Consider the following 18,638-nt stretch of genomic DNA (forward strand, 5'->3'; position numbering starts at 1 on the left):
TACAAAAAATTATCAAATCCTATCCTTAACCCGCCGCCGCCAATATAGTCCCTAACATCCTCTTAGTCATACGTCGTCATAGTTGTCGTTGATTGGCTGTCAAGATTGTGAGGGATTGCGATTTTCATCCTAGGGTTCGCAGGGTATATAACGTTGATTCGTCGTCGATTGGTCACGATTTCATGGGAGTTTTGGTCGTCGAGGGAAGATGAGGTCGGGTGGAACTTCGTCGACGGTAAAATGTGATGGTCAGCGAGTGTTTAGGGGTTGAAATGAAGGTTTTCAAAGTTTTGGTATTATTTTAAAATTTTTATGTTTTTCTTTAATAATATATATAATTTTGATTTTTAATGAAATTTTTTTAATTCACCATATTGTGACACATAATATTTAGTGGGGAAATTAACGTCGTTGATGACCCCAACGCCTAAAATAATAACGTTTGTGATGTTAAATATCTGGATGGATCAAAAAATAATTTAGACACCTATAAAAAAATTGAGGTATAGTCTGTGCACTTATTTTAGTATTAAGCATTAACAGAAATGTCAAATTAATTTATGATAATATTTAGATTTGAATTAACAAATACATTCAACATCTACGATTATATGCATCAACACAAAAAGATGTAATTATGAATCTCAAGTATTGGTCTGATGTGCAATGCATCTATCTTCAAAGAGTGTTCACTATTCGGTTTTAACCGAATTAACTGAACGAACTAAATTAGTTCGTTTAATTTGGTTGCTTAACTAATTAGTTCGGTCGGGGAACGATTAATATTTTTTTAATATTCGGTTAACGGTTAATTAGGTTCAAAATCGGTTAATTAACCGAATTAAGATAAATTATTAAATATTATATACATTATAAATATATTTTAAGCTCAAACCCATTAAAAATTAATACCCATGATCTTTTTAATCACACTAGACTCGTTAAGTTATGAATACATAATTAATTTTTAACTCAAATAAAAAATATACATATATTAGTTTAAATTAATCTAATTATAAAAAATTATAAAAAAATTCGGTTTAATTAATGGTAATTCGATTCGGTCAGTGACTGAATTAACCGTTTAAACACACCAAGAATCTTCTTAATACATTACCGACACCAATTCTTAGAAATTCATCTCCTCGATTCGATGCATGCACTTATGCTTTCCCATAAGATTGAATTTCGTTTTTTGGGTATAGTCCCACGCATCAAGGCCTAAATGAACATGGTAGAATTGTAATATTTCAGAAATGGGTCTTTCCGTTTGCTTAATCAAAATATGACACTTTAACAGATGCATCCTTGGAACTTATCTGGATTAAAACAGAGAATTGTAAAGCAGGTTTTGTGAAAATGGATTGACATGTTTTTGTTCTGGTTTACTGCTGTCTTAGTCTTCAATGATTTAGTAACATAGCCCACATCCCGTTTTGTGCTGTGGTTATATGCCCACTACGAACCATTGTCTTCAATAGGTATCAACATTGTTATTCTCTCGTCTATTTTCAATGAACTATCCATGTTCTTGGGAGCTACATGGATTGGCTATCCTTCTGCAAAAGTCCTAAACTGAAATTGTCAACTTGTATGATGAATTTGTCTACAAAATTAATCTATTCAATAATCATTTATCATTATTTCAATCCCATCTGTCTTCTAATTTATTTATTTTCATTTATGTTCAAACTTGGTTTATAAATGGATAACCGGATTATGAGCTCAGCTTTAATTCCTTTTCCTAATTTTGTCTAACTTTATTTTTTCTAAGCCTAAAGAAAAAAATATATATTTATTTTGTTCACTATTAGTAGAATAAAAATTTCACCAATAGATTTAGAACGTTGTTGTATATTCTTATATAAAAATAACAAAACAGATATCCGATGGATTTCTAAATCTGTATATGAATTTTTATTTTCATTTCTAGTATAGAATAATTACTAAATAATATATTAAACATCTATGTAAATACTATGCATTTAAAAAATAAATAATATATTATCTATTCATTCAAACATTTTTTTTGTTTATTATACAAATTGATATATGGATTTAAAATATTTTCTCAATAATTTTTTTTCCAGTTTGATGCTTTATCTTGGATAATCTTTTTGAATACTATAGGGTAATTACAAGATATTATATATTAGAATATTTTTTTATTCATTGACAACACGTGCATACCTACAGACACAATTGTTCAAACTCAGAACCTCTAAGGAGAACAACATTCCCTTTAACCATCAAAACTTTTTGATGGGTTCTTAGATAGAACTCTTAATTGGATACCCGATGTTAATATGGTATTCAATATCTAAGGAAGATGTCACATATGACGTTTAATGACATCATTATTTTGATAAGTCAATGTCATATAAGCTAGTTGATTGGTAGTTGAGCTGCCAAGCAAATCTAGGTATAATTTTGAATAAATTTCTAGGTTCAGGTATGAATTGAAAAAAATAGCTAGTTCATGTATCAATTCGTAAAATAACTCTTTTTAAAGTATAAGATACTATCTGATTGGTTTGCCGCCTAGTCAAGATGGCCGAGTTGGTCTAAGGCGCCAGTTTCAAGTACTGGTCCGCGTACTAAAATTAAAAGCTCGATGAAATCCTCAAATCGATATTGGTCTCTGATCCCAAACATCGTTATTTGCACCACTAAACTTTAAGATTTAAGAATTGATTTGTTTATATCATAAAATTTATAATTTTGTCAATTTTAATTTTAATATTTATTTTTAAGTGTACTAATGGCTACATAAACATTTTTTCCCTAAATACCACATAATCCTAAAAATTTAAAAGTTAAAGGACTAAATTTTAATTGAACAAAGAGTACGGGAACTAACAACAAATTATATTTTTTTTATTTACATGTTCATGTCCTTGCCCTTAGGCCTATTCAAGGTCGATCAGATCGAGCTATCAATTCAAAGCTCAACATGATATTCAGGGAATTTTAACGTGCGACAGCCTAATATACGGTTAAGGGAAGGCGTTATCAATTTTTTTATTATATTTTTTATAAAATCGGTAAAAAATTACCAGAAACATTATTATTTCTACCGGTTTTGTTATTATTGGGTACTTTACCGGGCTTGGTAATATATCCGGTAGAAAAAAATAATGTTTTAGTTAACGCTTTACCGGATATATTATCAAGCTCCGTAAAGAGCTCAATAATGATTTGGGTAGAAATAATAATGTTTCTGGTAATCTTTTACCGGTTTTGTTAAAAAATAATAAAACTAGTAACGTATTTCCTTAGCTGTATAGTTGTACGGTAGAATTTTTCATAATATTCGGGAGGATTTAAATAATATTATGCCCGCAAATGGGTTAGATTAAGAAATAGATTCGTTTAAAATATTAGTTTGACATTAGACTCCAATATTTAAGGCTCGAATTTCATATAACCCGCTTTTATTATTGTAATATATTTTGTTGAAAGTGAGAGGTATTCCACTATTCGTATGGTTGAAATCCCTCCATCATAACTAATAGCTCTCCATCCAAATCAAAAGAAAATATCATTAAATATTTATATCATGTCTTCATAGTGCAATATACTCCTGTAATGTCTTCTTAGAATGATATATTGATTATTTCATATATTCTTTTAAAACGCAAGACACTATACTGTCTTTTTAGTGTAATGTATTTTTTTTTGTATCTATCATATTTTCAGATAATGAACTGTCTTCGATAAATTCTATCGTTCTTATATTATTTCAAATCAAGATTCTTTTATAATATCTTTCTAAAAGTCTATGATACTCTAAAATATGAAATGTTACCATTACCGCATGGCTTGTGTTCTTCATTATGAATATTTATCTAAAATAATTGAAACACTCCATCTGCACGAACAACCATAACGCTTTAGGTAACATATGCCATCATGGCTCAAGACTAAGCATAATCAATTGTCCAATAAGGAAGAAATCACCCCACAGTAATTATGCAAAATTAACTATTTTATTAATGAATTCTTCTTTATTTTTATTAATTTAGGATGAGTATAAAGAAATATCTGTTGAAAGATAACACTTAATAGTTTGATATTGAAAACTCATATTCCTAACATTCCTGACGCTCGAACATGAGATCTCAAAGGATAAAAATAATTTATTTACCACTAAAATTGATTCGTTCATACTTATTAATGAATTCTAAAGAATAAAATTGAAACATAGATCATTAGATTTTAGCACATTAATATAAACTTATATTAACATGTTGATTATCTAATGACCCATATTTCGATTATAAATATATATTTTTTTAATTCTCCATTCTACATCACCATTTACTGAACTATAAGAAACATTTCCCTACAATCAAGTTCATAATGTAGAAATTTAAATCTCCAAGCCTAACTCTAATCAATTACAAGAAGAGCATCAACACATATGAATACATTTTATAATCATAATTGATCGAGGAAACAAAGAAAAACTACATGATAAGAAGTGCCCAACACCCTAAAACACCCAGCTGGTTCACACATTTAAACCCCACCAAAACTCAAGAACAGCACACTGAGAGCAGCCATGGAGAGCAGCACGGGAGGCGAAGACACCGTCGCAACCATCAATCCATTCGGACCCAACTGGAAACCCGAATCCAAGAACAACATGCGACCCACCTTGACCTCCTTGCCTGCCTCCAAAGTCTGGATCCTAACATCGTTCCCCCCCTCGATATCTCCCTCCGCTTCGTCTCCGCCTTCAACCGCCGCTCCTTCTCTCCCACTCCTCCACTCCCCACGCATAAGAAGATCTCCCACCCACCCCAGCCGCCGACCCAAAACATCTCGCCCTCATCAACCCGAACGAGGCGGTAAGAACGCTGACGATAGAGGCAACCCGTTGTCGGTGGTGAGAGCGATGTGGGGAGTGTTTACTTCACAGAGTACCGTTCAGGGCGATAGATTCTTCTACGGTTTTGAGGAGTTGGAGAACGACGAGAATATAACCGCGGCGGAGAAGGCTGGGATGCGTGAATTGGGTGGCGATTCCAGGGCGATTCTCTCAGTGGAGTTGGCTTTGAGATCAATGGCGGAGGATAACGGCGGCCTCGAGATCGAAGAGTTTGTCGTCGGTGGCAAAAGCAGGGTCATGGTCTTAGCATCGATCGAATCCGGATAGTTAGAGAATTACCTGAAGAACCTCAAAATCATCTTAAACGAGAAAGGATAAACAACCCTAACGAAAGTGAGAACTGGCAAATTAATAGTAACAGCAATCGAGTGGCTAGCACCGAGACCCATGAGTGAAATGTGGATGGGAGGGGGAGACCCTGGTATGATGTACCCGCCGGGTGGTCCGATGGAAGGCCCGAGAGGTCGGGGAATGGGGATGATGGGTAGGCCGCCGATGGCACCGAACAGTGGTCTTTTGCCGGTGGCGAGACCGAGTACCGAAGAGGATGATTTGAAGGATTTGGAAGCTTTGTTGAATAAAAAGTCGTTTAAGGAAATGCAGAAGTCCAAGACGGGTGAGGAGATTTTGAACATCATTAATCGCCCTACTGCTAAGGAAACAGCTGCGGCAGCTAAGGTATATCGGGTTCATTTAGGTTTTTTTCTTTCTTTCTTTCTTTCAATTCAATGTTTTCATTTTCTTGCTGTTTATTTAGTTGTTGATGTCTGCAAATTACTTGTTATAGTTTAAAAGCAAGGAGGTTCACAAGTGAGGGAGTATTGTTCAGCTTTAACCAAGGAGGACTGTCGAAGGCAATCTGGCACTTTTCTTGCCTGTAAGAAGGTATAACAACAATAAACTGTTAGTAGTAGGGATGGAAAATTTGATGTTAGGTGTTTTTGTTCAATTGTTCGATATATTCATTAGCCTGAAAGTTTGCATCATTTGAGTTGTAGCCTATACTGTTGTTATCTGATCTTGTGCGGTTCTATCTTTTGTCTAGCTTATAGAACTATCCTTCTATGATTCCTTATTTGCCTATTTGCAATGTTGTTTTTTTTTTTCATTTTTTCTGTAACACTTGTCAGGTACATTTTAAGAGCATAATTGCGCTTCATACTGACATCAGTTTGGGGGATTGTTCATTTCTAGATACTTGCCGACATATGAAGGTAAATCTTTTTTATACTGATGGAAGTTCTTTGCTAGCTTTCTCTGTTGTCAACTTATTAGAACTACTACTTGAGAGTAATGCCACTCTGATCTTGTTCGATAGACATGCAAATATGTCCATTACGAGCTTGACCAAACACAAGATGATCTTGGTCCTGAGAAACCTTTGAAGCCACCACGTGCTGAATATTGTTCGGAAGTGGAACTTGGTGAACCACAATGGATTAATTGTGATATCCGGAATTTTAGAATGGACATTCTGGCGCAGTTTGGTGTCATCATGGCAGATCCACCATGGGATATTCATATGGAGTTGCTTTATGGAACAATGGCTGATGATGAGATGCACAATCTTAATGTTCCCGCATTGCAGACTGACGGTCTGATCTTTCTTTGGGTCACTGGACGTGCACTGAAGCTAGGGCGGGAATGGTTTGTGCTTTATTCTGCACGTTTGTTGATTTTAATATATAAAATTTTATCCATATATGTAAAAGCAAGCAATCGTTCGTGCTTCTTGTTGTTTGGAACAATGGGGTTACAAGAGGTGTGAGGAGATTATTTGGGTGAAAACAAATCGACTTCAGTGAATAATTAGAACTGGAAGAACAGGTCATTGGTTAAATCATAGTAAGGAACATTGCCTTGTAGGAATCAAGGGAGATCCAGAAATAAACAAGAATATTGACGGATGCCATTGTTGCCGAGGTTTGAGAGACTAGCCGTAAGCCAGATGAGGTTTGTGGGGAATTTATATTTCATACCCTACATATTTGGCAGTCCCAGTTACAATTATTAGTTTACCACTTCTTGATGCTTAAGGATGCTGATGACCTAGATACTAATTTTGAAATTTAATGTTGTGCATCTTACAATACCAGAAATGGCCGATCTTTACTGCTGTTGTAGTGCTTTATTCATTTGCAATGACATGTTTTGTAGTTGAAGAACTTACTGGAAACTTTAACTCTGCAGATGTACCCCATGCTAGAGAGGATAAGTCCAAGGACAAGGAAGCTGGAATTATTTGCTCGCATGCATAATACTCATGCAGGGTATGGTATCTCGCTTTTAAAATTATTCAAATATATTATCATTTACGATAGGGTATGTTTTGAGGAACAAACTTGAAGGTACCTAGATGGTTTCAAGGCTTAAATATATTATGGATTTGTCCCATTAAGTACCTAATGTTAATTCCCCCTGAATAACTAGCTATTACTATAATGGTAAGTGGTAAGTGGGCAGTTGTAGTGGTTTTAGAGCCCAGTGAACCTGAACTCTTTATTGTATTCTTGGGTGTTTAAGCAGTCTTGTTTCTACATGTTTTTCCATCAGATGGATATCACTTGGGAATCAGTTGAATGGAGTTCGATTAGTCGATGAAGGCCTAAGAGCGAGGTACAAGGCTGCCTACCCACATAGAGGTACAACCTCCCTCCCCCCAAAGCTACAGCAATGGAAATAGACGCTACTGCTGCTACAAGTCCCTTTGCCACAGAGACAAGATCATTGTTTGCGGACCCTGCAGCTCCTGAAGACAGGGCAATGCCTGTAGATGCCGACATGGTCGTCTGAAATACAATCAAATGCTGTTGGAAAATTGTTTGAATAGCGCCTCTTAACTTAATTTTTGCTATCTCCTATCAAACATCAAATTACCAGGCCAGTTTTACTGATTCAGTTCTTTCTAAAGTTTGAATCTTGATTTCATATGACATCAAGCCTCGAACATTTGAAAGTCGAGGATAGTTAACTAATGTAACCTGTTGCTCTAAACGAAATCGAGCTTGGCGGAGGCTATGGAACTTGAAGTCCTGAACCCACTTTCCCCATTATGTTTGTCATGTGTACGATTCAAAAACACCCCATCAATTTTGATTTTTTGAGATCGTTTCGGTCGGATCTTTTAATGTTAAACAGTTCAACTTGGCTTGATTTTTGGTTTTTATTTAATTTTGATTTTGATTTTATTTTATTTTGAGATATATTTGATAAAGTTTTTTTTAATATTTTTTGAAAAAAGAATTTTCAAATAAATAATAATTTTTATATACTATCTTTCGACTAGAGATGCACAGAAGCCGGATTTTAATCCGATCCGGATCGGATAAAAACCGATCCAGTTTTTTCTCCCAACCCAAAAATCGGATTTAAAAAAAAACCAGATTGGATCCTAACCGGTTTGGAAGGCCGGATGGTGTAACCGGTTTCGGTTTGCAAAAAAATCGTTTTTTTTTTAAATTGGATTTTTTCGGATAAAAATCCAGTTTTTTTAAAAAATCGGATTTTTTCCGGATAAAAAACCGGTTTTTTATCCGGTTTGAAAAAAATCGGTTTTTAATCCGGTAAAAAAACCGGTCGTTCAATTTTTTCCCAAATCGGTTATACTATCCGGTTTTTAAATATCCGATCCGGTTTAAAAAAAACCGGTTTTTCCAAAATACGGTTTCGGATATTTTTTAGACAAAATCGAATATTCGAATTTTTTGCGCACCTCTACTTTCGACATTAAGATATATTTTTTAACGAGTTTCCTTTGCTGGGGACACATGTGAAATAGTGGAACATTGTTGGGGACAGATGCCCGGAAGCTAATTTGTATGCTGTTGGATGGTCTCATGGTGCAAATATACTCGTTCGATATCTTGGTCGGTTGATATTTGCAACATAACGAAATCTAAAACATAGATCTCTTTTAGACCAGTCTTTAAAGCTTTTCTGGTGTCTTCTTCTTCTTCTTCTTTTTCATTTTGTGTGTGGCTAATACAGACAAGACAAACTAGCCAGAACTCATACTATCCTGCATTAAAGCAGCCTCCAACTCTCTCGGTGGCACTAAGAATTCATGAATTCCCAACTGAGCCCCACGGCTGAGGGCAGCTAAGCGATCATCAGCATTTTTCTGTTCTCGGCAAATATGACGCATCTTTATAGATCAATCCCGCTCCTTTAACTCGAGCAAGGCATCCAAAAGCGAATTTCCACGAATCGCATCAGAAACATTTGACCAAATCTTGATTACCTCGAGGTTATCTGTTTCCATCTGGATCTGTCTATAACCAAGCTTCCAAGCGTATAAAAGGAATATCTCTCAGGACATGTACATAAAGATGGGTTTCTATTGTAAGTTCCCAGCTAAGTTACCCCAAATGTTTTTAAAATTTACTTTTGGAGTCCTAAGCAATATTATATAGATCGTTTTTCATGTCAAGATTAATTTTCTATTTAAGTTAAGAGGTGCTTTTCTGAAGTTGAAACTTATAATTTTGATTTTTATATACATCATTATTACTAGAATATTCTTAATATCGTGAGTTTGAACGTGATTAAACCTATATCTTTAATTTAAGGATTGATAATTTTTTTTTGAAATATTATACCATAAAAAATATCATTGAACATCTAGTTTTGTATTTTATTTAATTAAGTTTCTGTAATAAAAATATTTTTGGTCTAATTTGATTCTGTTTTTTTTACACACGATTGTTTTTAATGTTCATTTCATAAATTTACTGAAAATTTTAAATTTATTTTTGTGTAATAGAATTATTTTAAAATATATATTAGTCTTTTTATTTTTTTAATTGGTGTAATTTATGTCCAAATTATTTTCAGTTTGTCTTGAAATGTATTTTACAATATGATTATGTGTCCAATTACATTTTACTACTGATAATTTCGCTATTTAGATTGATTTGAGATTTTTTTTTTTGAAATCTTCAGTTAGATCTTAGAACTTTTAATTTTGATTACTGGCGAGTTTTTTTTTTTTAAAAATACAAATAAGTCAAAAAGTTTTATGGATGCTATATTTGGTAAGCTAGAATGATTTTGTGTTTGAGATTTATTAATCTAGTGCTTTGATCATTTTTAGAAAAAAATATTAAAATATTCCTAAAATTAATTTTTATATTAATATAATTTAAGTTAATTAAGAATATATTAATATATCTAATTTTTTTTTGACTCATTTATATTTAAAAAATATATATAAATTAACCAAAACAAACAGTTCAATGAACTTAATTGAATAACTCAAATGAATCCAAATATATATATAAACAATTGGATAAAAAATATGTTTTAACAAGCAAAGCTTTTAGAGATAACCATGGTGTTGTTGGATTGGGTCCAAATGGGATAATAGAGAATCTTTGGAGGCCCTATTTGTGTTTGATACGATAAAAGCCTTAGAAATGCAAAGGGATAAGATGGATGGGTGGTTGGCACTGGCAGGCCCTACTGCTTACTCATGTCGGTGCCCACGCCTGTCCTTCTGTCTTACATTATCCACCTCTCCCGGTCTTATACAGTACATCGTAAACTCATTATAGCCATCTTTCCGAGTTTATTTATGCCCACCATCTGGCAATACTTATACCGTATCACCTTTCCCTTTCATTCTTTGAAACTTCCAAGTCATTTCAACGGGCGTTTTTCACTGCATCGACCGACTACCGTTGATCGAAAGACATCTTGGAAAGACAAGGAGACAAGTGAAATGCTCATAACTTATATTTCTATTATGTTATAGTAAAAAATATGTTATAGTAAATATTCCGATATAATAGAGGAAAAGAAGAATGCTTGGTTCCATAAAAAGTGAAAGAGCTTTTGGATTCATTGTAATTTTAGTTTTTAAGACAATTTAGGTAACGCTATGTCAGATTAATACCAAAATTTATTAAATATCTAACAAACCAGGCCACCTTCTCTGGTTTTATATATGCCTTCAAATCCACCACGTCTCTTCACAAAACCCTTCTCTCTCTCAAATAAAATCTTCGATTGGTTTGTCGGCTTCCCCTGTTGAATTAAACTATGGCAGAAACCCAGACCCGTGGCCATGTTTTCCGCCGTAAGAAAAGAGGTACGGGGGCCGATGAATTTGAAGGCGATGATGTTTTCGTGGCAAAGAAATCAATGTGGCCCACAATGGCAACGGAAAACGACCCTGCCGCAGCATTAGCCAGCGCCCGCCATGAATTCGGTGAGCATGGAGGCGTTAACATGTCCATCGAAGCCTCCGCGACCTTCACCGTCATGGAACCTGAAACCATGCGCCGTATGTTCGCCGGTAAGCTCGGCCCCGATCGTGATTTCTTCATCTATAACCGTCATTTCAATCCCACCGTCTTAAATCTTGGTCGTCTCATGGCAGCCCTTGAAGGAACCGAAGCTGCCTATTGCACCGCTAGCGGTAATTAGTAATTTTTTTTATATAAAAAATTGTGGTTTATAAATGATCTGATTTGGTGATGACAGGTATGTATGCTATATCATCCGTGTTGTTGCAGCGGCGGACATGTGGTGGCATCAAGGATGCTGTTAGGTATGTCTCATAAATATACCAGTAAAGAGGATAGGAGATGGAGCGGAGTGAGCGAACATCAACTGTCCTTACAAAGAAAGTCTCGTTGTGGGGTTACGAATTATGTGGGTTAAGGGTGCGGGGGCGTAGCCCCCGCGGTACGGTACAGAGTTGATTTTGTAATTATGTACCAGGGTTTTCTATTATAAATATAGATGTAACCTAGACCTAAAATATCATTGAATAAAACTTCTAGCGCCGCCTAGGCACCGAGGACGTAAGCACATTGCTGAACCTCGTAAAATTCTCGTGTTCTTTTGTTTTTTTACCCGTTTTCGTCAACAATTGGTATCAGATGTCAGGAGCAAAATTCGAAGTCGCGAAATTCGATGGTCAGGGTAACTTCAGATTATGGCAAACGAGGGTGAAGGATCTATTGGCGCAGCAAGAGATCTTGAAGGCTTTGCGACCTTCAAAGCCGGCGTCGATGGATGAGGAAGATTGGGAAGAATTGCAGCAGCGAGCGGCAGGAACCATACGATTATGTTTGGCGGACGAGGTCATGTATCACGTCATGCATCTATCGTCTCCAGACGAAATTTGGAGGAAGTTGGAAAGTCAGTTTATGTCCAAATCCTTAAAGACAAAACTGTATCTGAAGCAGCGGCTGTATGGGCTGAAGATGCAGGACGATCACGATTTGGCGCAACACGTGAATATCTTCAATCAAATCGTTTCTGATCTGGCTCGGCTTGATGTGAAAATTGAGGATGAAGACAGCGATGATTCTGTTGTGTTCGTTGCCTCCCTCTTACGAACACATGGTGACTACTCTTACATATGGGAAAGAGACTATCAACGTTGAGGAGATTACTGCAGCCTTGTTGGCTCACAACCAGCGGAAGCAGAATGTAGGGGAAAGCTCTCAAGCCGATAGCTTATATGTCAAGGGTAATCGAGATCGTGGACGGAAGCCAGAGAAGGCAGGGTCCGGGAAGCGGAATTCCAGATCCAAATCCAGGGATAAGAAGACGATTCACTGTTACAAGTGCAAGGAGGCGGGATATATGAAGTGAGACTGTCCGAAGTTGAAAAAGCAGACTGATGAGAAGCGTGATGGCTCATCCAAGTCTGTGAACATGGTCGAGGATGATAATTCTGATTGTAGTGAGGGTGATATGCTTTCTATTTCAATGACACAATTGACGGATGCTTGGATTCTTGATTCTAGATGTTCTTATCACATCACGCCAAATAGGAAATGGTTTTCGACATACAGGCCGGTTAATTCTGGTTCGGTTTATTTGGGTGATGATCGATGTTGCAATATTGTTGGTATTGATGATGTCAGAATTAAGATGCACGATGGCTCCGTTCGGACGTTGAGTGGTGTTTGAAATATCCCAGACTTGAAGAAGAATTTGATTTCCTTGGGCACTTTGCACAAGAATGGTTTTATCCCTAAGGCTGACGAGGATAGGGAAACCATTCGGATTGTTAAAGGAGCATTGACTGTGATGAAAGGCAAGATGACTGCAGGGAATATCTACAGATTGTTAGGGAGTACCGTTGCAGGTGGAGTTCACTCTGTTGAGTCTCGTGATGATACGACAAAATTGTGGCATATGCGCCTTGCTCATCTTAGTGAACGTGGTATGGCAGAATTACACAAGAGAAACTTGTTGCATGGTGTCAAAAGCTGTAAGCTCGATTTTTGCAAGTATTGTGTTCTTGGTAAACAGACTAAAGTTCGTTTTAAGACTGCGAAGCACACAACTCAAGGGATTCTTGATTATGTGCATTCTGATGTATGGGGGCCTTCCACGACATCGTCTTTGGGTGGATCTAGGTACTATGTTACTTTTATTGATGATTTTTCACGGAAAGTTTGGGTGTATTTTTTGAAACAGAAATCTGAAGTTTTTGAGAAGTTCAAGCTGTTGAAAGCTAAGGTAGAAAACCAAACAGGACAAAAAATCAAGTGTTTGCGGTCTGACAATGGTACGGAGTACACAGATTCACAGTTCCTACAATTCTGTAAGGAGCATGGGATTCAGAGGCATTTTACAGTGCGCAAGACACCACAACAGAATGGTGTTGTGGAATGAAAGAACAGGTCATTGAATGAAAGAGCCAGATGTTTGCGGTTGAATGCGGGGCTTCCCAAACACTTCTGGGCTGAGGCTGTTAACATGGCGTGTTACCTTATCAATAGATCGCCAAGGGCATCGCTGGCTGGGAAAGTTGCAGAAGAGGTATGGACTGGTCATGATGTTAGTTTTGATAACTTACGGATTTTGGTTGTCCTGCTTATGTGCATGTACCTGCTGATGAGAGATCCAAACTTGATGCAAAATCGAAGGAGTGCATTTTTCTGGGTTACAAGAAAGGTGTCAAAGGATTCAAGTTCTGGGATCCAGTTGCGAAGAAAGTTGTGATTAGTAGAGATGTCATTTTTGATGAACAGTCCATGTTGCAGCAGAAGCAAGACACGACAGTGGTGAATTTCGAGCAGTTTCCAGTTGAGAAACCAGAAACTTCTCAACCGACTTCTGGTGGTTCCACTACGGATGATTTGCAGGATTATAGTCTCGCCAGAGACAGGGTGAGACGGACGAATATAAAGCCTCCAAACAGATTGGGTTTTGAAGACTTGGTATCTTTTGCACTTATTGTTAGCAGTGATGATCCGGTTACTTTTCATGATGCCGTTACTAGTCAGGAAAACGACAAGTGGATGGTAGCCATGGTTGAGGAGATGGAGTCTTTGAATCACAATCGCACATGGGAGTTAGTTCCCCTTCCTGAGGGTAAGAAGCCGATTGGTTGCAAATGGGTGTATAAGAAGAAACCAGCAGTAACAGAAAAAGAGGGGGGAGAAGTTCAAGGCTCGTTTGGTAGCTAAGGGTTTTTCACAGCAGAAAGGAGTTGATTATGATGAAATCTTTTCTCCTGTGGTCAGACACACTTCAATCCGAGCAGTACTTGCATTGGTGGCTAGTTGGGATTTGCATTTAGAGCAGATGGATGTTAAAACTGCTTTTTTGCATGGTGATTTAGAGGAGCAGATCTACATGCGGCAACCTGAAGGTTTCACTCAACCTGGAAACGAGCATTTAGTTTGCAGATTGAAGAAATCTTTGTACGGGTTGAAATAGTCTCCGAGACAGTGGTATAAACGGTTTGACTCCTATATGATCAAGATTGGCTACAACCGATGTGAGTATGATTGTTGTGTCTATGTTAAGAGCCTTGATGATAATTCTTTTATTTTTCTATTACTGTATGTTGATGATATGTTGATTGCTGCGAAGAACATGGATGATGTTATCGGTTTGAAAACTTTATTGAGTCAGGAATTTGATATGAAAGATTTAGGTGCTGCAAAGAAAATTCTTGGAATGGAAATTTGCAGGGACAGAGACTCAAGGAAACTGCGGCTATCTCAACGGGGTTATGTTGAGAAAATGCTAGAAAGGTTTGCGATGAGCAGCGCGAAACCAGTTAGCACTCCATTGGCGAATCACTTTAAGCTCTCATCAGAACAGTGCCCTAAGACAGATAAGGAAGCTGAAGATATGGCAAAGGTTCCGTATTCTAATGTAGTTGGCTGCTTGATGTATGCGATGGTATGTACTCGTCCTGATTTAGCTCATGCTGTTAGTCAAGTTTGTAAGTACATGTCTAAACCTGGTAAGCAACATTGGGAAGCAGTCAAGTGGATCTTTCGGTACTTAAAAGGTACTGTGGGACATGGAATTGTTTTTGGGAGTCAGCGGGATAATCCTTTGGTTGTAGGATATGTGGATTCAGACTATGCAGGTGACTTGGATAATAGAAGATCTACGACAGGGTATGTCTTTACTCTTGGTGGAGGGCCTATTTGTTGGAAGTCTACTGTTCAATCTGTTGTGGCTCTATCTACAACTGAAGCTGAGTACATGGCAGCGGCTGAAGCTGCAAAAGAAGCTTTATGGCTTACTGGTTTAGTGAAGGAGTTGGGTGTTCAACAAGGTGGAGTTCAGTTGCTTTGTGATAATCAAAGTTCTATTCACTTGGCTAAGAATCAGGTGTATCGTGCTAGAACTAAACATATTGATGTAAGGTTCCACAAGATCAGAGAGTTGGTTGCATCTGGAGAGGTTTTGTTTCAGAAGGTACATACTGATGAGAATGCCGCTGATATGTTCACCAAGCCAATTACGACAGACAAGTTCAAGCATTGCTTGGACTTGTTGAATGTTTCGAGTTGTTAAAGAAGCAAGGTAACCCAACCCACATTGAAGTTTCCAAGGGGCAGGATATTCGCCAAGGTGGAGATTTGTTAGGTATGGCTCATAAATATACCAGTAAAGAGGACAGGGGTACAGGGTTGATTTTGTAATTATGTACCAGGGTTTTCTATTATAAATAGAGATGTAACCTAGACTTAAAATATCATTGAATAAAACTACTAGCGTCGCCTAGACACCGAGGACGTAAGCACATTGCCGAACCTCGTAAAATTCTCGTGTTCTTTTGTTTTCTTTATCCGTTTTCGTCAACAGACGCTCTACGGCGGCACCCATGCACTTCTAACACATTTCTTGCCCCGAGCCTGTAACATCACGACCACGTTTGTCGACATAGGCGATCTCGAAGCAGTGAAAAATGCCATCGTCGAAGGAAGGACCAAAGTCTTATACTTCGAGTCTATGTCGAATCCACCCCTCACCGCAGCCAATATCCCGGAACTTAGTAGAATCGGACACAAGAAAGGAACCACAGTGGTGGTCGACAACACCTTCGCCCCAATAGTTCTTTCCCCGGCTCGGCTCGGTGCCGATGTAGTCCTCCATAGTATCTCCAAGTTCATCAGCGGTGGGGCCGATGTTATTGCAGGTTCGTTTGTCAAATTTTCACCTACGCTTGTCAGACATTAATCTTCATTTGTTTGATAATTTGTTTAGGTCAATCACGTGTCGTCTTGTGATTAATGGAGCTTTAATTGGAATCCTAGAATGTTAAATTCAGTTCAATGCAGCCAAAGCTAAAGTTTGGCTTTTATGAGTTGTGGATGCCTACTTATTTCGTGAATGATGCTATGCTCTGACTGATCACTCGAAAGCTGCCAAGGCGATAATTATTATGCACAGCGCGCGCACACACTCTCTTTTCCATTTTCATATATATATAATATTATTATAATTATAGGATAATATACATTTGAATTTTTAAATTATTAATATATATATATATATATATATATATATATATATATATATATATATATATATATATATATATATATATATATATATATATATATATATATATATATATATATATATATATATATATATCTTATAATAGTTACTTTAATCCGAATCATTTAAATATAATAGCATATCTTTTACCATTTACTTGTAGTTTAGCTTTAATGGCGGATAAGGATCATTATCATGCATGTGAGTAGGTGTACGCAGCCATCATCCTCTTCTTGTCCTTGTCATGGATATGCTTTCTTGTGATTTGTTTTTCGTCTTTTTTGTTTTTTTGAATCAGATCTGTTCAGATAACTTACATTGTTAGTTGAAGATTGAAAGCGTCTCTTATTCTAATTTTGATGTTTGTTTATTCATTTGATTAGTGTTGGATCTAAATTTCGTACCAAATAGGTTCAAGAATTTAATTAAGAGGCTTACTACTGTTTTTTACTCCACTTTTGTAGATATTTTTTTCCAAGTTTTCTTACTTTTTACAAGAACTTTTTAGACCCAAATAAGATCAATTGAACCCCAATAAATTACACGTCAATCCGCCCCTGCATCTAGCTTTGCCAAAGCTTTTAGTTTATTGAATTGGTAATCTTAATGACAATTTTAAGGAGCTGTTTGTGGACCTGCAAGCCTAGTGAACTCGATGATGGATCTTCATCAAGGTGCCTTAATGCTTCTAGGCCCGACTATGAACGCCAAAGTTGCCTTCGAACTGTCCGAAAGGATTCCTCACCTGGGCCTAAGAATGAAGGAGCATTGCCGCAGAGCCATGGAATACGCCATTAGAATGAAGAAACTAGGCTTCAAAGTCATATACCCAGGCCTCGAGGATCACCCACAACACGAGCTATTGATGTCCATGGCCAACAAGGAATATGGGTTCGGTGGGCTTCTTTGTGTGGACATGGAAACTGAAGAAAGAGCCAACAGGCTGATGCACCACTTGCAGAACTACACGCAGTTTGGGTTCATGGCTGTTAGCCTGGGTTACTACGAGACTCTCATGTCCTGCTCCGGCAGTAGCACCAGTAGTGAAATGAATGCTGAAGAGAAGGCACTGGCCGGCATTTCGCCAGGGCTGGTGAGGATGTCGATTGGATACATTGGGACACCGGAGCAGAAGTGGAGCCAATTAGAAAAAGCACTCTCTAGGATGCAAGATTCCACCTTGTTCCATAAAAACTAATGTTGCCCTGGTGCAAGGTCTCGTTTATGTTGTGTCTGTTGTTAAAGACTGGTGTTTTGCGTAATATAATGCTTTCTTTTAAGAAGTTTCTTCTTTAACCTTCCCAACTTCAAATGTTATCATTGTTTATATCGCATTATTTTTTAACTTTTTATGATATAAACTGAATTTATGTACTTTATGGCTTATGCATTATGGATTTTGTAACCCTCAGACCGATGCGGGTAATCCGATCCGATTTGGAGTGTCACATTAGGGTCACCGGAGCGACCCATTGTAAAAATCTCAGAAAATTTAAAAACTTTTATTAAAACATGTAAACTTATAAAATCATTAATCGGTATCCAGAATTAAAACAGATTTCCAGACTCAAATATAAAACAAAATACAATGACATGCCCCCTAATCACTTGTACCATACTCTGCAAGCAACGCCGGAAGAACTCCCTTATTGATGTCGATAGTTGCACTGTTACAATTCTTTTAACCTGCAATGGTGAGTAATAGAGTGAGTTTCGGAAAGCTCAGTAATACAGAACTACCAGATGATGCTACATGACATGCAGATAAATGGGAAGCCATAATTTCCTTATTGAATCAAACGTATACCAGTTTGCGGGATAATCTGGGGTTTCTTTAGTAGTTCATCAAGTAGAAACCATGAAGATCTTAGTTCACAGGAAACATTCATATTATCACGTTTTTAGGAAGTCGAATAGGATGTCTAGTGTGTTCCATCAGTACGATAAAATCATAATAGGTACACTAATC

At 37.0% G+C, this 18,638-nt stretch overlaps 1 protein-coding gene and 1 pseudogene across 1 annotated transcript; both read left to right on the forward strand.

The window, feature by feature from the left end:
• Window positions 1-4,483: 4,483 nt before the first annotated feature.
• LOC120114331 lies at window positions 4,484-7,970 on the forward strand (annotated as a pseudogene).
• Window positions 7,971-10,891: 2,921 nt separating this feature from the next.
• Window positions 10,892-17,952, forward strand: LOC120114351 (methionine gamma-lyase-like). Its single transcript, XM_039135291.1, has 4 exons — window positions 10,892-11,312; window positions 11,378-11,448; window positions 15,971-16,304; window positions 17,290-17,952. The coding sequence occupies exons 1-4, from the start codon at window positions 10,934-10,936 to the stop codon at window positions 17,865-17,867; spliced, it is 1,362 nt and encodes a 453-aa protein (XP_038991222.1). The 5' UTR covers window positions 10,892-10,933; the 3' UTR covers window positions 17,868-17,952.
• The last annotated feature ends 686 nt before the right edge of the window (window positions 17,953-18,638 follow it).

This window comes from Hibiscus syriacus, unplaced genomic scaffold (genome assembly GCF_006381635.1).
Source record: "Hibiscus syriacus cultivar Baekdansim isolate YM2019G1 unplaced genomic scaffold, ASM638163v2 tig00110223_pilon, whole genome shotgun sequence".
NCBI classification, from domain to species: Eukaryota; Viridiplantae; Streptophyta; class Magnoliopsida; order Malvales; family Malvaceae; genus Hibiscus; species Hibiscus syriacus.

What these genes read in the sequence shown, in the direction of transcription:
- LOC120114351 (XM_039135291.1), top strand. Translation starts at nt 10,934, where the DNA reads ATGGCAGAAACCCAGACCCGTGGCCATGTTTTCCGCCGTAAGAAAAGA. An exon ending in TGCCTATTGCACCGCTAGCG is followed by an intron (nt 11,313 to 11,377) that starts GTAATTAGTAAT and finishes TGGTGATGACAG; the next exon opens with GTATGTATGCTATATCATCC. An exon ending in TCAAGGATGCTGTTAGGTAT is followed by an intron (nt 11,449 to 15,970) that starts GTCTCATAAATA and finishes TTTCGTCAACAG; the next exon opens with ACGCTCTACGGCGGCACCCA.